Source organism: Durio zibethinus, chromosome 11 (genome assembly GCF_047325235.1).
Source record: "Durio zibethinus cultivar Kanyao isolate XHJ-2024 chromosome 11, ASM4732523v1, whole genome shotgun sequence".
Lineage (NCBI taxonomy): Eukaryota > Viridiplantae > Streptophyta > Magnoliopsida > Malvales > Malvaceae > Durio > Durio zibethinus.
Genome location: NC_143172.1, coordinates 16,816,828 through 16,838,395, shown reverse-complemented (window position 1 = coordinate 16,838,395; position 21,568 = coordinate 16,816,828). Strand labels below are relative to the sequence as shown.

At 34.1% G+C, this 21,568-nt stretch overlaps 1 protein-coding gene across 4 annotated transcripts; it reads left to right on the top strand.

The window, feature by feature from the left end:
- Positions 1 to 276: 276 nt before the first annotated feature.
- On the top strand, positions 277 to 20,250 carry TAF2 (TBP-associated factor 2). 4 transcript variants are annotated; one of them, XM_022882979.2, is made up of 25 exons: positions 277 to 440; positions 549 to 873; positions 1,453 to 1,598; positions 1,679 to 1,745; positions 2,895 to 3,094; positions 3,215 to 3,368; positions 4,401 to 4,485; positions 4,620 to 4,711; positions 5,979 to 6,104; positions 6,640 to 6,693; positions 6,899 to 6,967; positions 8,871 to 8,968; positions 9,076 to 9,420; positions 9,512 to 9,599; positions 11,867 to 11,992; positions 12,078 to 12,134; positions 12,637 to 12,716; positions 12,803 to 12,845; positions 13,282 to 13,368; positions 16,388 to 16,477; positions 17,062 to 17,120; positions 17,213 to 17,303; positions 17,391 to 17,556; positions 17,677 to 17,860; positions 19,034 to 20,250. In XM_022882979.2, exons 1-25 carry the CDS (start codon positions 325 to 327, stop codon positions 20,118 to 20,120), a joined length of 4,035 nt encoding a protein of 1,344 aa, XP_022738714.2. In that variant the 5' UTR covers positions 277 to 324; the 3' UTR covers positions 20,121 to 20,250. The 4 variants fall into 4 exon arrangements, with proteins under 4 accessions (XP_022738714.2, XP_022738715.2, XP_022738717.2 ...); XM_022882980.2 differs by lacking the exon at positions 16,388 to 16,477; XM_022882983.2 differs by lacking the exon at positions 277 to 440 and having other exon boundaries at positions 735 to 873; positions 1,436 to 1,598.
- The last annotated feature ends 1,318 nt before the right edge of the window (positions 20,251 to 21,568 follow it).

Genomic DNA, 21,568 nt, shown 5'->3' with positions numbered 1-21,568 from the left:
TTTGTCCAAAAATTTCACATTTTACTTTGTACAAAACCTTTTGCCTTAATGTTTCCAGAAATTGAGGACAGCAATAGTACTATTGAGTACGTCAATCCTAAGCAAGTCAAACGCAGTTAAGCCACAGACTCCCCCGCTGGCCCTTCGATCCATATCTTGCCACGCCATGGTATTTGATCCAACCAATAATAAAGCCAGGGCAGATCATCATCAGCTAGGCCACAGAAAGAGCTCGTGAACTTCTCTATAAATAAACCCACCCTTCCACTACACAAAGAGCTCGTCGGCTTCTCTTTAGAGTGCAAAAAGAACATACCCTGACCCATGGCGAAACCTCGCAAGCCTAAGCCTGAAGACCCCAAACCAGCTAACTCCGGCGCCGTCGTTCGCCACCAGAAGCTCTGCCTCTCCATCGACACGAACCTCCGTCGCATCTACGGGTAATTCTATTCTACTTCATTTCACTTTCCCCTGTCTCTACATTTTATTATGGAAATGCGTAAATCGTTCCGTTTACTTAAAACAATGTCATTTCGGTTGCTTTTCAGTTACACTCAGCTGGAAATTGAGGTACCTGATATAGGAATCGTTGGATTACATGCGGAGAATTTAGGGATCGAGAGTGTGCTTGTGGATGGGGACCTGACGGAGTTCGAGTATTACCCGCATAATCAGGGCGCCGATAGTGAAAAACGGTGGGCCTCCGCCGTGTCTTCTCCGATTTCAGCCGCGGATGCTGCCGCCGCTGCTTATGTTACGGCACTGGAGATGGAACTGATCCCTAATTTGCTCATCAATTGTTGCAATAAGATGCAAATTGAGCCGGTTAATACGGAGACTAATGGAGACCAATCTTCTGCTGAAGTCAAGCAGGTGACTGCAGCTGTTTTTTAGTGTAAAATTTTTTTTGAATTTAAATTTGTTTTTTGAGTTGCTTTTAAATGCTAAGGGACTTAAAGTTTTAATCAATGTGGTAGGGCTTGTTTGGTTCCGTTTTTGGTTTTGATTTCTCCAAATATGTAAGCAAAAACAACAAAAATGAGAAGAAAGGTTTCTGTTTGGTAAAAAGGGGTAAATGACTACAATGTTTTCTCAAAATTGTTATAAAGCAAAAATAAAATGGTAAAATGGGATAAATGACTAAAATGTAGCATCATTTTTAATATGATTGTAGTATATAACATGAATTTTCTTCTAATATTCAAACATACATATTTATGTTTAATATGTATAAAATTTTTAGTTCTACAAATATATTTTCTGCTTTTTCTTCTTGTGATGCATGCTTTTCATGCAAGTAACAAAAGTAGTAACAAGATGATATCTAAATCATTGTTTTTTGTGAAGGAAAGAAATAAGGGAAGTTTTTGGGTGGTATTCTGTGTGTAGTGAGTTTGATTGATGAGGTTTACGGGTATTCCGGTTTCTCATGTAGGTTGGTATTGGGTGCAGAATGTGAAATCTATTCGTGTTAACTATTGGGTAGAGAAAATGGAGACAGGGATTCATTTTGAGGATAATGTGGTACATACTGATAATCAGTTAAGGCGTTCTCGGTGTTGGTTTCCTTGTATTGATGGCAATAATCAGCGGTGCTGGTAATGAGATTATATTCTGTCATTTCTTATAATAATATGGGTATTTTAGGCATTTTACATCTGTATGTATTTCTGTTCAGTTATGATCTGGAGTTTACAGTTGCCCATAATCTCGTGGCTGTCAGCAATGGGACCTTACTATATCAGGTGAGACAAATATGATAGAAAAATAACTAGTTGATATCTAGGTTATTTCCTTGCCAAAAATTGTAGGACATGCATATAGTATTGATTTGCATGGTGAATTCTCAGCCAAAGTTCTATGGAAGCATTACAGAGTACATCCTCAGTCACTAAGGGTGGAGGCCAAAATTTTTTGATCAGTGGTTGTGGACAGCCATTCTGAACTTAATAGAAAAGGCATTTTATTTAAAGCAATAAAGATAAATTTTTCAAAATTAAAATTCTGAAAAAGCATATAAAATTGAAAATACAAGAGATAAAAGAAGAAAGGTTAGCAAAAAGCTTTAACTCAGTTCAAACTAACCCCAATATAGTAGGAAACAACACACTTAGATTGCGTGGCCCATAGGATTATGGGAAATATCAGATGAGACAAAATTGAGAAGCAAATTGTTTTTATTTTATCTTATTCTAGTGGTTGCATAATAAAGTACTCTTATCTTTTTAAATAATCTTTTCTGTTTAGAATAATCTAATCCTTTTCCTCTTCATAGGCTTATTTAATCATATCCTTGTTGGATAACTAATCCAACTAACTTTCAAATCCCTCAAGTAAAGGACTGGAGATGATAACAAATATAAAATGAAATAAGAAGTTATTTTACCGAGTCTAACCTATGCACCAAACAAGCAGCCTACTCATATAAGGAGGATTAGTGGTATATGTTAATAATAGTGTATGGCTAATCATGTACTTAGCATCTAGCTTACTTTCTTGGTAGTGCTCTTCATTTTTATTTCAAAAAGCAGTTCCCTAAAGTTATGTAGATAACATCAGCCTTACTGACTACTTGGAAGAGCATCATTTTTCCTGAATTCTTGACTTTGATGCCTATATCTGGTGTTGCAATTGTAGAGATGAATAACCGGTTGAACACTGCAGTGGTTTTTTATAATAATCTAAGATTTTTGAATTTCATGAATAAGGATGGTTAGTATAGCCTTGTTTTCTTCAATATGTTACTTGTTTTCTTAACCATTGTGTTTTAGCATTCAACCAATATTGCTGAACTTGATGGGCCCAACGTTTTTCCATCTTTCTCGTTAGTAATAATAAGGATTTGTCACTTATTGTTGAGAGTCTTCTGATATTTTAGTTGTTCCATTTTGCAGGTATTGAGCAGAGATGACCCTCCTCACAAGACATATGTCTACAGATTAGATGTTCCTGTTACTTCTCAGTGGATATCCCTGGCAGTTGGACCATTTGAAATCCTCCCTGATCAGCATAATGGTCTCATTTCACACATGTGTTTGCCACCTGATTTGCCAAAGCTACGAAACACAGTGGAGTTTTTTCATAGTGCATTCAGGTTTTCATCTTTGGTTAAAACTAACTTTATTATTAAAATCTTTTTTTTTTTAATAATTAGGATATCTACATGTAAGTTTCCTATTTACACTGTTTATGTGGTTATTTTATATTTCCACAGCGAGTATGAGCAGTATCTTGATGCAAAGTTTCCATTTGGGTCATACAAGCAAGTTTTCTTATCTCCTGAGATGGCAATATCCTCCTCAAATTTTGGAGCCTCCTTGAGCATCCTTAGTTCTCAAGTTTTATTTGATGAGAAGGTCATTGATCAGGTTTGCTCACTGCTTGAACTCATGTTGCTGAGGGCTCATGACTCATTAGTTTATTCATAAATATGGAGCCTTTTTGGCATTATTACACTGGGAGGCAGTTTAAGATGCAAAATACATTACTAAGTATTAAATTAAACCAACAAAAATGGTCGTCTCTCCCTTTCTTTTTTTTGAAATCCAGATTAATAAGTTGAATTGGTCTCCAAAAAGTAACAAGTTTACCACTTGAATGTTGTATTCATATATCATTTTTCCAGAGGGGGATGTCAACCTTGCAGAAAAACACCATCGTATGATTGTCTGTAGGAATGCATATATGTGTTTGTTTGCTTCCAACCTTTGTGATGTATCCAATGAAATTAAAAAAAAAAAAAATGCTGTGAATGAAAGAAGCCAACCATCATGCTTCCTGAGAAAACTTTGTTCTGTTTTAAATTATCAGAATTTTAATGTTTTTCACTTGTAGTTTGGGTTGAAATCAAACCATTGTCTTTAGCTTTTTCACTTGTCATTTTTGGTTAAAATCAAACCAGAACCATTTGAAGAAGGATATCTTACTTTTAACATCGGCTGCAATTAATTTTAGTTTGTATGTTTAAAAATGGTATTAAAGTGTAGGTTTCTAGTCCATGTTATAATTTTGTTTGGCTTGACTGTTTTATAAGCCTACTTTATGGGGGATGGTTAGTTGATGTTTTATTGGTTTGATTTGGGTTTGTTATGACCTTTAAATGCATGATACTCTTTCCCATGTTTCAAATTAGATTTAGTTTAGATGTTTGACAATTAATAGGGACTACAATGCAAAATGTCTCATTTATAATGCTATTTTTGTTTCTTTCTAAAATTTTGGTTGTTTCTGCTTTTTGTATGGTTGCTTTATTGTCTATTGTCCTTAGAGGTTAGTTGAACTTCTATATGTGCATGAATTGCAATGTATACCACGTCTTCATTGTTATATCTTTGATAATGTAGCCATTTCACGAACTCTCTTGTCCTTTGTTGTTGATAAGTAAATTTGTGACTTGACAGACAATAGACACATGCATCAAACTTGCTTTTGCCCTTGCAAGACAGTGGTTTGGGGTATATATTACTCCAGAGGCACCAAATGATGGTATGTTGATTGATAAGGGCTACCTGTAATGCTTGACTGATATTTGAACTAATTGATAAGCACTAATTTATTTTGATAAACTTTGGAGAAAAGTATCTGTTAGTGCTCATATGGTGCTTTATTATTATTGTCAGAGTGGCTGCTGGATGGTCTTGCTGGTTTTTTGACTGATTTGTTTATCAAGAAATTTTTGGGAAATAACGAGGCACGGTATCGAAGATACAAGGTTTGGTTTCTATGGAGGCATGTAAATACCATGCGCATTATATCTGTTGCCATGCGAATAACTTCATCTTGTGGTTCTGAAAGATTGAAATTATTGGAGAAGCTGATTGTAGTAGCTAACTTTTCCTATAAAAGCCTTATTGCATGTAGATTAGTGAATACTTTAAATCTCTTTTTGCAATTCATGGCATTTTCCTTCATTCCATTCTTGCTAGTGCTAGATTTGTTCCTTTATATTAACATCTTATACTCGATAAACCAAACCTGAATCCTGAAGCTGACTAGGCATTCTCACCCTTTTGCTTGTACATGATATTGTTCCATTCCAATAACAATTAAAAAGTTCATAATCTGTGCAGTGGCTGGCAAAGAGAGTTTAAAGAAAGCAAATGGTTGCAGTCTACATTTACTAAAAACAAAAATGCTAAGATGAACACAGCACACATTTATATCTTTTGTTGAGTTTTACTTGTATATTAGTATCAATCTTTTTGTATGTCCATTTTAATCTAGGGAGAAGCACAAAAAGAAAATTTCCCCTTTTTTTATATTGTTTCCTCTTTCTTATTAAGGACTATCCCTGTGATTGCTATAAAATTTATCTCACTAAGAGACTTTATGAGAATTGATACAATTAACTTGGTTTTAATAAATAACAATTACAATTGGGGGGGGGGGGGGGGGGGGGCGCGGTTCCATCAAAGTATTGAGGTTCTGGATGAATTATGTTAGACTTCCCTACCAAAGATTGCATCAGCCAAATATTCATGATTTCTTGATTTATGTGCATATAACAGCTCTGTTTCTGCAGCTAACTTGTTGAATTCAGTTTTACTGATTAAGGAGCTTAAGAGTACCAGTTCTACTTTCTGCATTCAGAATCTTGGTGGTTGAGGAGAGGGGTGCAGCCCCAGCCTGCTCCACCTGGTTCTGTCAATTCGCTTTGTATTTGTGTTTCTACAACCAAAAGTAGCATCAATGGTTGTTACACTGTTGGTGTATTGAGAATAAGATTACAAATTTTTTTGTTTCAAATGGTACTGGAGGTTGATATTTAAAAGCTTTCTAAAATTTAGCATCGTTATTTTCAATTTTTTTGTATGGATGGGAAAGTGGGCATGTGATATTGGTATGAAATTATTCTAAGTATGCTTTAGTTTTGTTTTAAATGTTGTCCTCTCGTTAGGAGATAAGCATGCAACTATATGTAAATTGTTAATTTTTCACATTGGATGCAAATTAACGCTATTTTATTCATGGAAATATAGGCAAATTGTGCTGTTTGCAAAGCAGATGATAGTGGTGCAACAGCTTTAGGTTCTTCTTTTGCTTGCAAGGATTTGTATGGAACCCATTCCATTGGCTTGCTTGGAAATATACGATCATGGAAGTCTGTAAGACTCTAATTATTGCACATTATTTTTTTTTGATGTTATGGTTACTCTGTAATTGTTGACTACAGTAACTTAAATTTCTTGACTGGAAATGATGAAATAAACCTTGAATTAAGCAGTGAGGTTGAGAAAGAGGTGAAAATAATTTTGGCTTCATCTAGTTGTTGCTTTTGGTACTTCTTCAAAAGTTGCCAAAAAAGTATGTAAAAAGGTAAATATTGAGGATAAAGGGCAAATAATTTTTTTTTTAAACCAGTAAATGGCTAAAATGTAACACTCATTCAAACAAAATTATTTCATATACAAGTATAATCATGCATTATGATATTGATAAAAAGTTAAATTTTTAATATTAATTTGTCAAAAATGTTATCTGCTCTTGTTTCAAAATGGACTTTTTACTTTTTGTTTCTGGAAGCAAATACCAATAAAATCAATTTCAAGTGGAAGAGTCAGAAACAACCAAGGGAGCACAAACACTATCGTCTTTTATTTTTTCTTTTGGCCGTTTGTTGATTAATTTTTTCTCTTGAAGGTGGCAATTCTTCAGATGTTGGAAAAGCAGATGGGACCTGACTTCTTCAAAAAGGTGTGTGCCTTTCGTCTTGACTCTTGTAGTTGTCTTATTTGGATTTTATGTTTTTTTTTGGGGGGGGGGGGGGGGGGGGGCGCTAATACAAATCATATAACTATCCCAGCTCGTCCTAATTCTAATGTCTTCAATGCGTGGATTGTGGAATCAACTTCTTTTGTTGATAATCTTTTGTTCTTGGTTTTCTTTTTGTCATATGCAGATTTTGCAAGCAATAATTTATCGTGCACAAAATACAACTTGCCCTGTGAGGTCTCTTAGTACGAAAGAGGTGATCATATTTTGTTACTTCTTGGTTCTCATCTATGTACCAGCTATTTATTAATTACCTTTCAGTGTTTTTACTGATTTTCAGTTTTCTTATATATGGTTTTCTTTACATGATGGCACTTACTAGGCATAACCTGATGCCTATCTGTTCTAGGTGCGAGCTGTAGGTCAGTTTGATCAATTAGATTAAGTTTTTGACAAATTTAATTAACAAGACAAGATATGTCTCCAATGATGCCTAAGCTTAATGGCGTGGAGGGGGCCTAGAACCTTGAGGTCCTAGGTTCAAGTCCTATTGTGTTTGGGTTTGGTTGTCTAGTTATGTTCTAGTTTTTTAGTTGATTATTCAATGATATATTTTATATGGATGTGATAGTGGATTATGATTGTAACTTGTATTTGTAATTTTCATTAAAAAAAAAAAGATGTCTACTATTTTAACTGAAAACCTATGTAACTGAAATTTTTTGGTTGCTCCAATTCTTTCTGTTTGGTAAAAAGTGGTAAAATAGTTATAATTCATGATTATCATAAGGGAAACAATGTCAGAAGAAAACACTTTGTTGAAGGTAAAAGTAGTTTCAAAGTAAATCCCCTGACATTGTTCTCAGTGCAGTGAACTTGTTAGTGGGCAAATGTTGATATGAGAATGTGTGAGCATTTAGTTGAGACTATAGGTCGTAATTAGATGTGTTAGGCAAGATTGCTCATGGAGAAAGTGTTTTTGGAGTAGTAACTAGTAAAATAGAAAATAGAGAAGTTTGTTGTTAGACTATAAATGCGGTTGACAAATGGGAAAATTAATTTTTAAGATGTTGTCAGGCAGGCATTGGATGGCACAACGGTATTTGAGCTATGTAGAGGAGGCTAAAAATTGAACCTGATTATGATCTTGAAGCGCACCAAACTGATTTTTTTTTCTTTTCATTACTCCAAAGCTTGGAATTTTTGTTGAGATCCTATCTCAACTCCCAAGCTAATTCAATGTCGTTAATAATCCTTAATTAGGTTGGGCATTTATGCTGAAACTCAAATTCTCCATTGTAGTTTGTGGGTTGGCCTGCATATCATTACATATTTGGAAAAGAGATTTATTAGTACCAAGTATGATTTCAAAATACAATAATTAAAGTGTTTAGTAACAGCAATAATGACAATAATTATGGAAAATGTTGATGTGGCGTTAATTTTTAAATTAGAGGCATCTACAGAATCTATTTGTTAAATAACTAAGGTTCCATTGTTTCAAATTTTGTGTTTTATATTCTGGAACGGTTTTGTTTTGCTTCATTTGAAACTTATTGAATTTGAGAACATGCTTGGCCATAATGTTTTTGATGCAGTAATTTGACAGCAAGGGTCCATAAGGAAAAGTGGCTGAAGCTTGAATTAGTGAAATTGCAGGGGTTTGAGCCCTTCCCCTGTCAATTTTCTTAGACTCTTCTGATCTTTAAGTAAAAATTTGGCACTGTTCTCACTGGGTACTGCTAACCCTGGCTTACCCACCTGGTGAACAGTGCTGAAAAGATTTCGAAAATATTAGAAACAATTTCTTGCTTGTAACAATTTCAGAAATTTTGTTTTCAGATTTTTTTCTCAAAATGAAAACATACTCACCAAACATGTTTTTCCTCTAGTTTGCAAAAAAGAAAAAAAAAAGGGGCAAAAATAAAAAAAAGAAAGTGATATCAAATAGGAAGACAAAACAAAAGTAATCCCCAACAGATCCTAAGTTGTTTATTGTTTTGCATGGCTATATTTTTATGTTTATTTTTTGTGGATAACAGGAAATGTGAGGAATTTGTTTTCTTTTCATGAAAGTCTGTAATAGTTTTATTTAACATTTAGATACAAATTAGTTGCATGTATATTTCCTTAATTAACAGATAAACTGTTATATGCAGTTCCGGCATTTTGCTAACAAAATTGGAAATCTGGAGCGTCCGTTTCTCAAAGAATTTTTTCCTCGGTGGGTGGGATCATATGGATGTCCGGTGCTCAGGTATGATTTAAGTGAATCAGGCATTTCATGTCTTTTGCATTTGGCATTCTGTTACTGGTTTTATTTGCTTAAATATTATTTTTCTTTTTTACCCTTAATTTTGTAAGGATGGGGTTTTCCTACAACAAGCGGAAAAATATCATTGAGTTGGCTGTTTTGCGGGAATGCACAGCCACAATTGATTCAAGTGTATCAGTTCTAAATGCTAACCCTGATTCTGAAAACCGTGATGGTGATATCGGATGGCCTGGCGTTATGACTGTCAGGGTTTATGAACTTGACGGCATGTCTGATCATCCGGATCTTCCAATGGCTGGAGATGCGTGGCAGCTGCTGGAAATAGCATGCCACTCAAAGCTTGCTGCTAGACGCTACCAGAAGCCTAAAAAGGGTTCAAAACCTGATGGCTCTGATGATAATGGTGATATACCCACTGTAGATATGCGCTCTAGGTATTTTATTATCTCAATGTATGGCTTTTGTTGTATATCTTGTTCTAGATCAAGCTAACACATTCTTCTATGGTTAATTGTTCTTTTGCAGTGTAGAATCCCCATTGTTGTGGATTAGGGCAGATCCGGAGATGGAATATCTTGCTGAAATTCATTTTAATCAACCTGTACAGATGTGGGTAAGAAGCTATTGTTCTCCTTTCTAGCTGAAGTTTGTCAATGTTTTTGCATAACCTTAGCCTGAAGTAGGTCACTTGCCAGGACATGTTCCTTGACAGTTTCAAGATCATTAAGTGCCTAAGGTTTATTAAGTTATATCTTCCTCTTATATATCTTTGTTGATTTAAGGTTTACTTTTCCTACAATTAGGGGGAATTATTGGTTGTTACTCTCTGCATGGTTGTAAAATGCTTAACCAAACTGCAGAGATGTTCCTACTTAACATTTTTTAGCCAAAGGTTGACAATTCTTCTATCATTCACCAACTGTCCTTGCAGGAATATAACACCTGTTTTCTTGTGTTCATCCAGCTTAGATTGTCTAAATCAATTTCTTATTCCATTAATTATACCCTAGATAATTAAACCCACCTCTTATTGACGACAAAGAAATAGAAATTCTGGATGCACATGAAATATTCCCCATTTGAATCTGTTGAAGGATATATGATCATAGTCTTTATCTTTGCTAGGATCATCATATCATATTATGCACGGCAATAGTCTAGTTGGACTTGAAATTTTTTCTAGGGCTAAATTGAAAGGGTTGCTTTTCCCTAAAATGTGATTATAACACATGCAATGTCCTCTTAGTTGTTTTCATACGCAAATAGCCTTCCTCTATCTTGTATATAATCCCTTTCTTTCCTCCCATGCAACAAGGAAAGATTTTCATACTTATTCCTCTCCATTCTTGTTTTTTTTTCCAAATAACTGATGTCGTAAAACCACTCACTCATGTTTCAATATTTTGGATGATGCAACATTGGAGTGTCAATATCAAAGATGGCATGCTAATCTACTTAGTATTTTTTTTGCTAAATTTGTTGGAAACTCACCTTTTTTGTTTGAATTTTCTTCTTTTCTTTTCTTCTTTTTCGAAAATAATTCACGTGTGATGACATCCAATTTATTTTACATGAATGGAATGCTGTTTAGTAATGAGCTTTCACCTGTACCTGTTATCTATGTACTGTTAACGAAACCATGAACTGTTTCTTCAAACATTAATTCCCAAAGCTTTGGTGAACTTAATAAAACCTTTATTGAATTTTAAGATGTTTTGAAGGTTTATGTTCTAAATGAGGTCTGTATGGAAATATAGCCAGTATCATCTTTAATTTTATCACATATTAAAAAGTTTGTAGGCTTAACTGCAGTTTTCATAGAATATCTGAAAATTGTAAACATGTTATATTTAACATCCAATTTTTGCTTAGTGTTCTTTCTGAGTTAACAGTAATTTAGGCAACAAACTTGTAAGCTCAATCAATTACATTTTTGATAAGTTCGAAGATTGTATTTAATGAAACTCAAATGTTTGAATCCTGCATTTTTTAAACTTGAATTTGCCTTATATGAAAAAGAAGAATTATATAGAGAAAGTAAGAAACTAAAACAAGCTTACTTTGAGTTTGTAGGATATTATGGAGAGCATTCTTTCTAACCCTTCATGTGGTGGATCACCCTAAGGAATTAAGCCATAATTTCAACTCTGTTCTTGTTAGCTTGTAAAATTGTGGCTAACCAGCCTAACAAGCGTAAGTCTAACCTAAGATATGCTCTAGTATTATTATACCTCCCAGGTAGACTATAGCATTACAATGTATTCAAATACTTCAACAAGTTTTAAATTTATACTTGAAATCTTTTTTTAATCCTGCATTTTTTAAACTTGAATTTGCCTTATATGAAAAAGAAGAATTATATAGAGAAAGTAAGAAACTAAAACAAGCTTACTTTGAGTTTGTAGGATATTATGGAGAGCATTCTTTCTAACCCTTCATGTGTTGGATCACCCTAAGGAATTAAGCCATAATTTCAACTCTGTTCTTGTTAGCTTGTAAAATTGTGGCTAACCAGCCTAACAAGCAAAAGTCTAACCTAAGATATGCTCTAGTATTATTATACCTCCCAGGTAGACTATAGCATTACAATGTATTCAAATACTTCAACAAGTTTTAAATTTATACTTGAAATCTTTTTTTAACCTGCTGATGCCCACTTATTTGTCTCTGACAAAAAAATTGGATTAAAGGGAAAGATTTCTAAAAACTAATTGTATCTGATAAAATCAAACAAGGAACCTGCTTAATTCAAGATTTCTGTTGTTGTACTTATTTTGTTCGCCGTGATTTATCTGCTTCTGTTTCTGTTTATAAGTCACTTCCAATGATTTTTTAATTTGTCAATTGGTACTAATTTCTTAAAATTGGTAAAATTATCAGATTAATCAGTTAGAGAAGGATGAAGATGTTGTTGCGCAGGCACAAGCCATCACAGCTTTGGAATCTTTACCAGAGCTTTCATTTTCTGTTGTCAAGGCTCTGAATAATTTCCTGACTGATTCCAAGGTTCTTTCTGCTCTCTAAAGACATACTTAGTTATGAGTTGTACTAAGTGGAATTCCTTCATTTTAATTTTTCTTGTGGTGTCAAGGCCTTCTGGAGAGTTCGAATCGAGGCAGCATTTGCATTGGCTAGTACATCTTCTGAGGTATCATTGCCAGCATTTTTGTGATATTCATTAATATAGTTGTCATGAAATTTTATTTATTTATGCAATGTTAACCAAAATTAGTAGCTTTAGGTGTTTTTTATTGGAAAATTATGTTATGATTTTGAATCTTATTTTGTAACAATTGCATGTTTTCTTGAGTTTCACTAAAATTATTCTTAACTTGAATTTTGGAGTTGTTGCATGATGCTTTAAATGTGGCATGGATTGATATTTTCTATTAACGTCTAACTCTCACATATAATGAACATGGAGCTTGAAATTGTTTCTTTGGTTGTTCAGCAGTGAGATATATTATAATTTGTAACACAATTAGTATTAATTTTTAATGTTGTTTGGTAATTTTAAAACTATAGTAAAAGTAATTGTGCTGTTCAACTTTTCTTTAATATTTTGCATATTTAATATGGCTTTTGTCATCATCCTTTTTATTTTTATACATTTGCTTTAGACATGTAAGGTTTATTTCATTGTCTGGCAGGAAACTGATTTTACTGGTTTGCAACATCTGGTGAAATTTTATAAAAGTCGAAGGTTCGATGCTGATATTGGACTCCCGAAGTGAGTTTCTTAAACTACAGTCTCATTTCATCAATGATTGTTAAAATGACCTTATAAGAAGTTCCATCTCCTGCTGAACTTGCCAGACCAAATGACTTCCGTGATTTTCCAGAGTACTTTGTTCTTGAGGTAATGCAATGAGGTAGGCTATGTGGTAAACTACGTACTTTATGATGTTGTTTCTGTAAGACACTATAACTAGCTTGGATGCCTCTGTTGCATGTGCAATTGTTGGTTTATGGAGGTTGAATCAAACACTATGTGAGAAATTATTAATCTAATGATTTGAAAAGGGACGATAAAGCTCCAAAATAGTAAACATTAGGTAATTCCTTTTTCCATGTGGAGCTTTTAGGCAAATTAGGTAACTCTAGTTTCCACATGGAACTTTTTGGGCTCACTCTGGCTTAGAAGATAGAAGTGAACAATGTCCAGTATACTGTCATTACTTTGAGATGCCTCTCGTATGTATTGCTACTAAAGTCTGGTTTGCTAAATTTATAACTAAAATGTAATTTTTGAGAGTTTCTGAAACTTTTTTTTTTCGTTTTCTTTTGTTTCTTAGGCCATCCCACGTGCTGTAGCTATGGTAAGAGCTGCAGACAGGAAAAGCCCAAGAGAAGCTGTTGAGTTTGTTCTGCAACTTTTGAAGGTAGGATTTTCCTTGGCCATCACTTATTTTAAAAGCATCAACAAGATTATTGAATAGTCATACAAATCAATCTACATTAGTGGCAGCTTTCTGATTCTGCTATGTAGAAAATATCTTTGAACAAGTAACCAATGATACGAAGCTGCCAGTTGCTGCATAAGATGATAGAAACTTTATTTCTTTCTTTTGATTTGCATGGTTTACTTGTAAATAAAAGAGAAAAAAGAGGCGGTTGGCTTCCTAATTTTGCAATATATAAAATACGTTTGAGTGATTAAATCAATGATGCATGGTTCATTGGTGCTGCATGGAATAATGGAGCCTTTATTTCTTTGGTAATTTGCATTGTTAACTTACCAGAAGCAGAGAGAATAGGGAGAAGGGGATAGAGTAAAACTTGCATTTTTTAGTTTGCTTTGGGAATTCTCTGAAGAATGTGAGAATTTGTTCAAAAGAATTCTCATAGAATCCCATTCATCTTCATAAATGTTCCAAAACTTGTTCAAGAACTTTAGTTTCCTTGGTAGATTACACCCGGTGAATTGTTTGGCATGAAGTTGCTGATCTATTATGAGATTTTGACTGAGAAGACTGTAATGCGATATCCTTGTTAGATCCTGTATTGCCGGGCCTTTTACTGTTTGATGAAACTTTTGCAGTTAGCCATTTCTTGACCCCTCTCCCCACAGCCACCCCCCCAACCCATCCAAACCAACCAAAAAAAAAAATTCTTAGCAGAACCGTAAAGTTTTAATTGTTTCCTTTTGCTTTTCTTCTTTTGGGGAGGATGATCATTTGATCTGGCTAAAAAGATTTTAAACTCATATAAATTCGTGATTTAACTTCTCAATTTTTTTGAACTCTAAAATTCTGGCATAAACAGAACATTTGCCTATTTCATATAGATACTAAGCATGTTGCCTGTTCGGCAGCTCTTCTGCAGTTACTTGGGCTCTATTTCGTTGCTGCTTTTGCTGCTTACTTTTTGCTATGTTCTTTTGCTTCTTTAAATGAAAAAGCAAATGGTAACAAGAAAAATTCATTATAGTTGAAAATTAATAACCAAAATACAACACCAATTCTAACATAGTTTTTCTGTATTTTTGTTCTCCGTATTTTTATTCCCCACAATAATTTACAATTTTAATTTTTGATTAAATCATATTTGCTTTTTTTAATCCAAATGCATTTTTTGTTTTTTGCTTATGAAAGTTACAAGCAAATGGCAAAAGTAGCTACCAAATAAAGCGTTATTAAATTTGGGCTATAACTACTTGAGTGAATACTTGAGCTATTTTCTTGTCTTTCAGTTGCAGTTCTTGATCAATTTTCTTCATTAAAACTGTTTGAACTCCCCTTGACCATCACTTGTTGAGTAATAATGTTTCCTAAATTAATTGGTTTGGGTTTTGTTCAGATCTTATATTCAGGATGAACTTTTTCACTTACTTCCAATTGATTTTAAGGTGGATAACTTAGTAGTTAGTCGATTATAATACCTCTTTCTTTAGTCTTCAATTTTTTCTGCAAGATAAGTTTTGATTTTTACAAGAATGCTGTTAGTGTGAACCTCCAATACAAATTTTATGTATGTATGTTGAGGTTTTGGTTAGTCGGCAAGCATTATTATGTCTAATTTATGTTGTCTTAGTGTTTTATGTAATGTTATGTAAAAGAATGAATGTACAAGAGAATATGCATTAGATGAAACTGAAAAGAACAAAACTAAGCTAAATAAAAAGAAATTTGAAGAAAAAGAGGATATGAGACTTTATGCTTCATTTCCAAAATTTCAAAATTTGTTAGATTGTTTTCAATATGTCATGCATGTGTAATGTTATATTATATTTCTAATTTTTATACATGATTATTGCATGTTAGCCGCGAAAAGTTAAAAATGTTTTGCAAAATTTAGAAGAGACCTTTGTATTGGATGATAAAAACTGTTGAAGAGAGAAATCACTAGGAGCATAACAAAGTGCATGGGAGTTTAGATGAGAAGTATGCAAAGAGAATAATAAATTACATGCAAAAATTAAATTCTAAAATTTGAACTTCTGCGAGATCTAAAAGGACATCGAGCATAGCATGTGTCTTGGTAGGGTAGGCAAAGTGAAAAACATGTACGACATGCAGAAGACTGCACAAAAATAAGGCTTTCCATTTTGTCAATTTCTGCTATCACTCCTTCCATAGACTCCGCAAAATATACTAAGTTAACTTCTGCACAATCTTGGCCTCCCTCATCTCTACATCTAGACAAAGCATCAACAACCATATCTGGATGGTCAAAGATGTTACAGATTTCTTGAACAGTAATATTCATGATAAAATGATTCATTTATTTTGTCTCATTTACATTGTGAGCATCAACTAATATCAATATTTCTACTTAATATAACATATTTTCTGCCATTGAAGTGCTATATAAGGTGGTTCTCCATGCACAGAAAGAGACTTGGAGGGACTAGGACTTCCTTTCTCTTAGTTAAAAAGGCTTGTGCTAATACTTCACAATGTCAAAGAGAAGCAAATAATAAATGAGACATTTAGACAATAACCTTAAAGATGAATAATAATTGTGTATAACTAATTTCATGCATCTGTGTATTGTGTATGACTTGCGACAGTTAAATCAGTTAAAAGATTTTTAAGGTTGAAGATGTGGAATGGGACCCATAATATTGAATTGAATGAAAGAATTTCAGCATGTCAAGCAAAGGACTTGTAGTAATTCTCTAGTTCATGCATAAATGTAGAGATCGCTCTTAAAACTTTTGGGAGAATCATACTTTACATTTTGTGAATATTAGTAATCATGCACTGCTTATTGTTCTACTCTTGCATCATTTAGCATGCAATGAATGCATTCTGTATGATGTGATTCACTATCAATGACAATGTGGTATGGTTGTTTATTTTTACAAACAGTGCTTTATTTATTTGCTTTGGTTCTTACGCTTGATACTTTATCCCCTTTCTTATTCTGGCTTTCTTTTTTTTCACTTCTCTTGGACAGTATAATGATAATAATGGGAATCCTTACTCTGACGTATTCTGGCTTGCTGCAGTAGTGCAGTCAGTTGGTGAACTCGAATTTGGGCAACAGGTTTATAAATATAATTTTACTTTTAATACCTTTCCGTTTTGTTTCTTAATTTGTTTAAACTACTGTGGGTTTTTTTCTTCTATAAGTTCCTGCTAATGTGTTTCTTTTTCCTGTTCTATAACCTACAAGAAATAACCGTTTAAATAACAGTACATGATCCTTAAGAAATTAGAGCCTTTCTTGTTGTGTGTGGGTTAATTTTCCCCATTCTAGGCTTCTGAAAATTAGGGAAACCTATTCATAACCAATTAACCATCAGTCCCTCATCATCAGCATACTTCCTCTCTTGCTCTCATATCCTCATACATGCATGTGCAATGGACAGATGCATGTGAAAATCTGAAAATGCATAAGAATTGCTTTCCTCTGGTGCTACTGCTACAGTTAATTCTTTCAATTTCCATTCTGGAAAGTTTGTTTTTTTCTTAAATTTCATTTTGGCTTACTGAATATGTCATGAGTAAAGAATATTTTACCAATGTTCTAGATTTTGGTTTTGGTCATGCATCACCTATGCCATTTCCTAAAGCAAACATCAGAAGGCTAACCTATCTGCTTTTGTTTCTTCCTTTCCCTTATTTCAGAGTATGGTCTTTTTATCTTCTCTTCTCAAGCGCATCGATCGGCTTTTGCAATTTGACAGGTGATGATTCTCTTCTGATCTGTTTGATAAAGACCAATTGTTCCACATAATCTTCCTGTCATTTGCGTCTAATTAGAAATGCTGCTTCCCAGGTTGATGCCTAGTTACAATGGGATATTGACAACCAGTTGCATCCGAACCTTGGCTCAAATTGCATTAAAGCTGTCTGGATTCATCCATCTAGTGTGTCCTTCTCTGGTTCCTTAGCTGATAATGTATTTTTTGCATAATTCTTTATAATTTACATATAGAGTTTGTTTCTCGCTGCAGGATCATGTCTTTGAACTAATTAAACCATTTCGAGATTTCGAGACAATCTGGCAAGTTCGAATAGAAGCAAGCAGAGCACTCCTTGATCTTGAGTTCCATTGCAATGGCATCGATGCAGCGTTGTTGTTGTTTATCAAATATATAGAGGAAGAGCCTTCTTTAAGAGGTTCCCTCCAGTATAAATCAAAAACTGTGTTTCTTTCTTCTTTCTTTCTTTTTTGGTAATATTTAATTGTACTTTGTACTCATTTAAAATTTGATTTTGTTATACATTCTCTGATTGCAGGGCAGGTAAAGTTGGGAGTGCATGCTATGCGGTTATGTCAGATACAAGCTGGATCTGTTTCTAATGAGGATATTAAGGAAACAACTCTTGTGGCTTTGCTTCAGCTTTTAGAAAGCCGTACAGCATTCAATAATGTATTTCTCCGGCACTACTTGTTCTGCATTTTACAAGTTCTTGCAGGACGGTGGGTATATACGTTATCATTTGTCTCTTTAGGATTAAAGCTTTCCTTTGGATATATGGTTGTTTCATATTTGTTGATAATATTGCTGGGAAGAAAATGCATCTGATGATTGAAAGCATATAATCCTGTTACTATTATTGAGTCTTTTGAAGGTTTTCCTGTTGATTCATTGCTTACTTGATGCACTCGGACTCCTGCTATTTGATAAGCAGATGAATATGTTGACCATGATTAGTATACAATTCTAGCTTTGGCATATTATGGTAATTTTCTTTAGTAAGGATGTCAAGAAGAGTCCCATATGGGGGGTGATGTGGACATGATTGAGATGATCTTCCAATGTGGCTTGTACTGAGTTTTTGTTTCAAAATCTTATTGAGTTTAGGGTCTTCAGTTATGGGAAAAGGGTTGGTATCTGCAGGTTAACGGTTAAATGATGGTTTGAAGATTCTTGGAAGAAGTTAGAATAGAGCTTTTATGGTATAACTGGAGTAACCAGCACGAATTGATTGAATCTGCACATAGGGCCAAATATTTTAGCTTCTTTTCCTTTTCCAGTGAGTTAGCGGAGTTTCTTGTGGCTCGATGGAATGAAATCCATAAACATAGATAGTCCATTTCTCTAGCAATAAAATGAAATAGAACAAAATAGAAATAACCTCTCTTTGACTTGCATGAATCAGGAATACCCAACGCAAATACGTAACTGTCAAAGTTTAATTACATGTAAATAAATTTAAACTCTTTGTGTAAACTCTAGAAGCTTGAGACTCGATTAAAGTAGCTGTATACCCCCTAATTTGCTGAAATTGTGAGAAAATTATAGATTTGCTCCAGCATTTAAAACTTCTGATTTGCCAAAAATTGCAACGACGTCAAAGAATGAGAAAACCTAGTTTCCTGTGGCTGCATTTGGGAGCTTGTTAGTAATTCTTTTCTTTCTTTCTTTTGTTTTTATGGTCCAATGCGAATAAATATACTGTTGAATTTGATTTGTTCTGCTGTTTTTTTTTTTCTCTAAACATTTTTGCTATGTATAAGAAGTTTATATTAGAAATTTGTAATTTCTTTTCTGTTTTTTTTTCTTTGAATTTGTAATTTCTTTTTGAGAATCCAATATGTTTGTCTTATTTTCAAATAAAAATTTAGTAAGTTTTGAGCTGTTATTTTCAGATCCCCTACACTTTATGGACTGCCAAAAGATAAGTTACCACGTATTGGTGATGTGGAGATTTGCCATGAGCAGAAGAATAATTTTGCAGCTCTTGTTGCCGAGATGAAGCCTTCTCAACCTTCTGCGGACAACCCAAGCCTGCATGATACCTCGGCAATTCCAGAAGCGTCAAAGGAATTGGATACTGTTTCCAACAGTCATGAGAGGAAGACAGCTGTAGTCAAGATTAGGGTCAAGCAGTCTGCCACAACCAGTAAAGCAGAGGAAGCTGACAATGGTACCGTCGAAAGATCTCAGGGTGGGGAGAGATCACAAGGAAAGCATCATGATACTGATCGGGGTGCAACCAGTTCTGTTTCAGTGGATGCACCCCAAAGAAATTCAGCTGAGGCTGTGAGCATTAGCAATCAAAATATTGAAGAAGTCAACTCATTTCATGATCATGGGTCTCGGATTACTGCTAGCATTGGGAGTGCAAAAATTGCAAGTGAGGGTGACAACTTTGGAAAGGAACTTCAGTGTACTGCTGATTCAGATAATGTTTCGGTGCACCCTGATGATCCCTCATCGCCTAGCATCATTCAAGATAACTACGTAGATGCTGAAGCACAGAAGTATGCGAGTCTACAAACACTATCAGTTTCAAGACATGATGGCTTTTCGTTGGGTGCTGTGGATTCTCCATTCCGAGAGAAGGAGAAGGGGAAGAAGAAGAAGAAGAAGGAGAAGAAAGTTAAGGAAAATAAACGAAAGCGGGAAGACCATAAAGGAGACCGAGATAATCCCGAGTATTTAGAGAAGAAGCGATTGAAAAAGGAGAAAAAACAGAAGGAAAAGGAGATGGCAATGCTACTGAGTGAAGTGAAGGCAACTTCAACTGAGTTGCGAGATAAGAAAGAGGAAGCGACGTCTTTAACAGATTTGCCTGGTAAAAAGGAGGAAGTGGATATCAGTTCAGCAACCGTGCAATTAAAACCAAGTGACCCCCACAAAGTGGCGGAAACCAGGAGCGAGCCAAAAGAAGGTACTTCAGCGCCGCCCAAATTCCGAATAAAAATTAAAAACAAGACACTGAATAAGTCATAGTCTGAGTAGTTGGCCTATAATGTCACCATTGATATGTTGCTGGATCGACTTTTTGGACCTAGCTCTATGTAGATGTTTAGTTTTAAATATTAACCTTCTTATTTTGAATTAAGTGCCTCTTTTTTCTTTCCTTCTCCTGTTACTGTTTTCTCTTCCATCATAATACGGGCATGGTGTGGTAAAGAGTTTTGAAAAACCATGTCCTGCAGATTCCAATCTTCTAAAAGTTTGATTGGTAACCTTTTAGAGCTTAACTAAAACAGGTGTGGTGTACAGGTTCTCTAAAACATAGAAATTGGATGCAGCTGCCGTGGAAATGCGTTAGCTTTATATATATATATATATATATATATATATATTTTGCTTAAACAATCGAACTTTGCATTTGAATTTCTATATATATATATATATATATATATATTTTGCTTAAACAATCGAACTTTGCATTTGAATTTCCTACATATATTTTTCAACTGAAGTGCTTGGGATAGGTGTCATATCAGTTCTGATGGGGCAGGAGGATCCCACATTTTAATCACTGCGCACTTCGTACATATGTCTTTGTGTGCCCCAAGAATAATGCGTTTAATTTTGTACAAAGCAAAAAGTGGTTGGATTCTGCAATCTCTGTTGGGGATCCTTAAAGATCTAAAGAAATGTGCAGACGACGGTCAAAAAGTGGCTGACGTACCCTTTGTATTGTTTTTTCCATTTCGTTTCACAGCTGTTGATAATTGATTTGTAAGGAAGGTTATTAATTCTACAACTACAAAAAGAAAAGGCTGCGTAGTTTGTAAAAATTTTGATTTTGATGTGGCCATTAATGCCTGTCACCTAGGGTTCACAAATGAATATAATTTCTGCTTTCTACAATCTTCTTTCCCGTAAACCATCCAACATGAATTTATTGCTCTGCAGTTTTGACAGTAATTTTCACTCCTTTACAACATGCTTGATCAATTTAAAGCGTTACTATTCAGCTATTTATCCTAAATTTTTGTTCACATTATTCATCTGATAATTTATAGCAGGATTAATTTACTCATATATATATATATATATATAATATAAAATTTTAAAAAAAATTTAACGTCGTGTGAGACTAATATAAGAACAAAAATATATGATAAAAAATAATATTTTAACGAATTGTTTTAGTTGATAGAAATTCGAAGAGGGCAAAAGGGATGGTAGCGTATGTATAATATTTAATGCAAACTTTAAGAGTAAAGATATATATATATATATGCTTTATACAAATTACTCAACACATTATTTATCAGAAAATATTTATATGTGGCTAGATACGTGCTATTTCCGTATTTATATATCTATATATTGTTATGAGTACAAAAACATTCATAAATGCAACAATGTTTTGTACATCAATACAAAAATAATGCAGAATTGGAGTCCCCACAAGAGTAAGATGGCTAATATCATGCGTT

What these genes read in the sequence shown, in the direction of transcription:
- TAF2 (XM_022882979.2), top strand. Translation starts at nt 325, where the DNA reads ATGGCGAAACCTCGCAAGCCTAAGCCTGAAGACCCCAAACCAGCTAAC. An exon ending in GGTCTCTTAGTACGAAAGAG is followed by an intron (nt 6,968 to 8,870) that starts GTGATCATATTT and finishes TGTTATATGCAG; the next exon opens with TTCCGGCATTTTGCTAACAA. An exon ending in ACTGTAGATATGCGCTCTAG is followed by an intron (nt 9,421 to 9,511) that starts GTATTTTATTAT and finishes GTTCTTTTGCAG; the next exon opens with TGTAGAATCCCCATTGTTGT.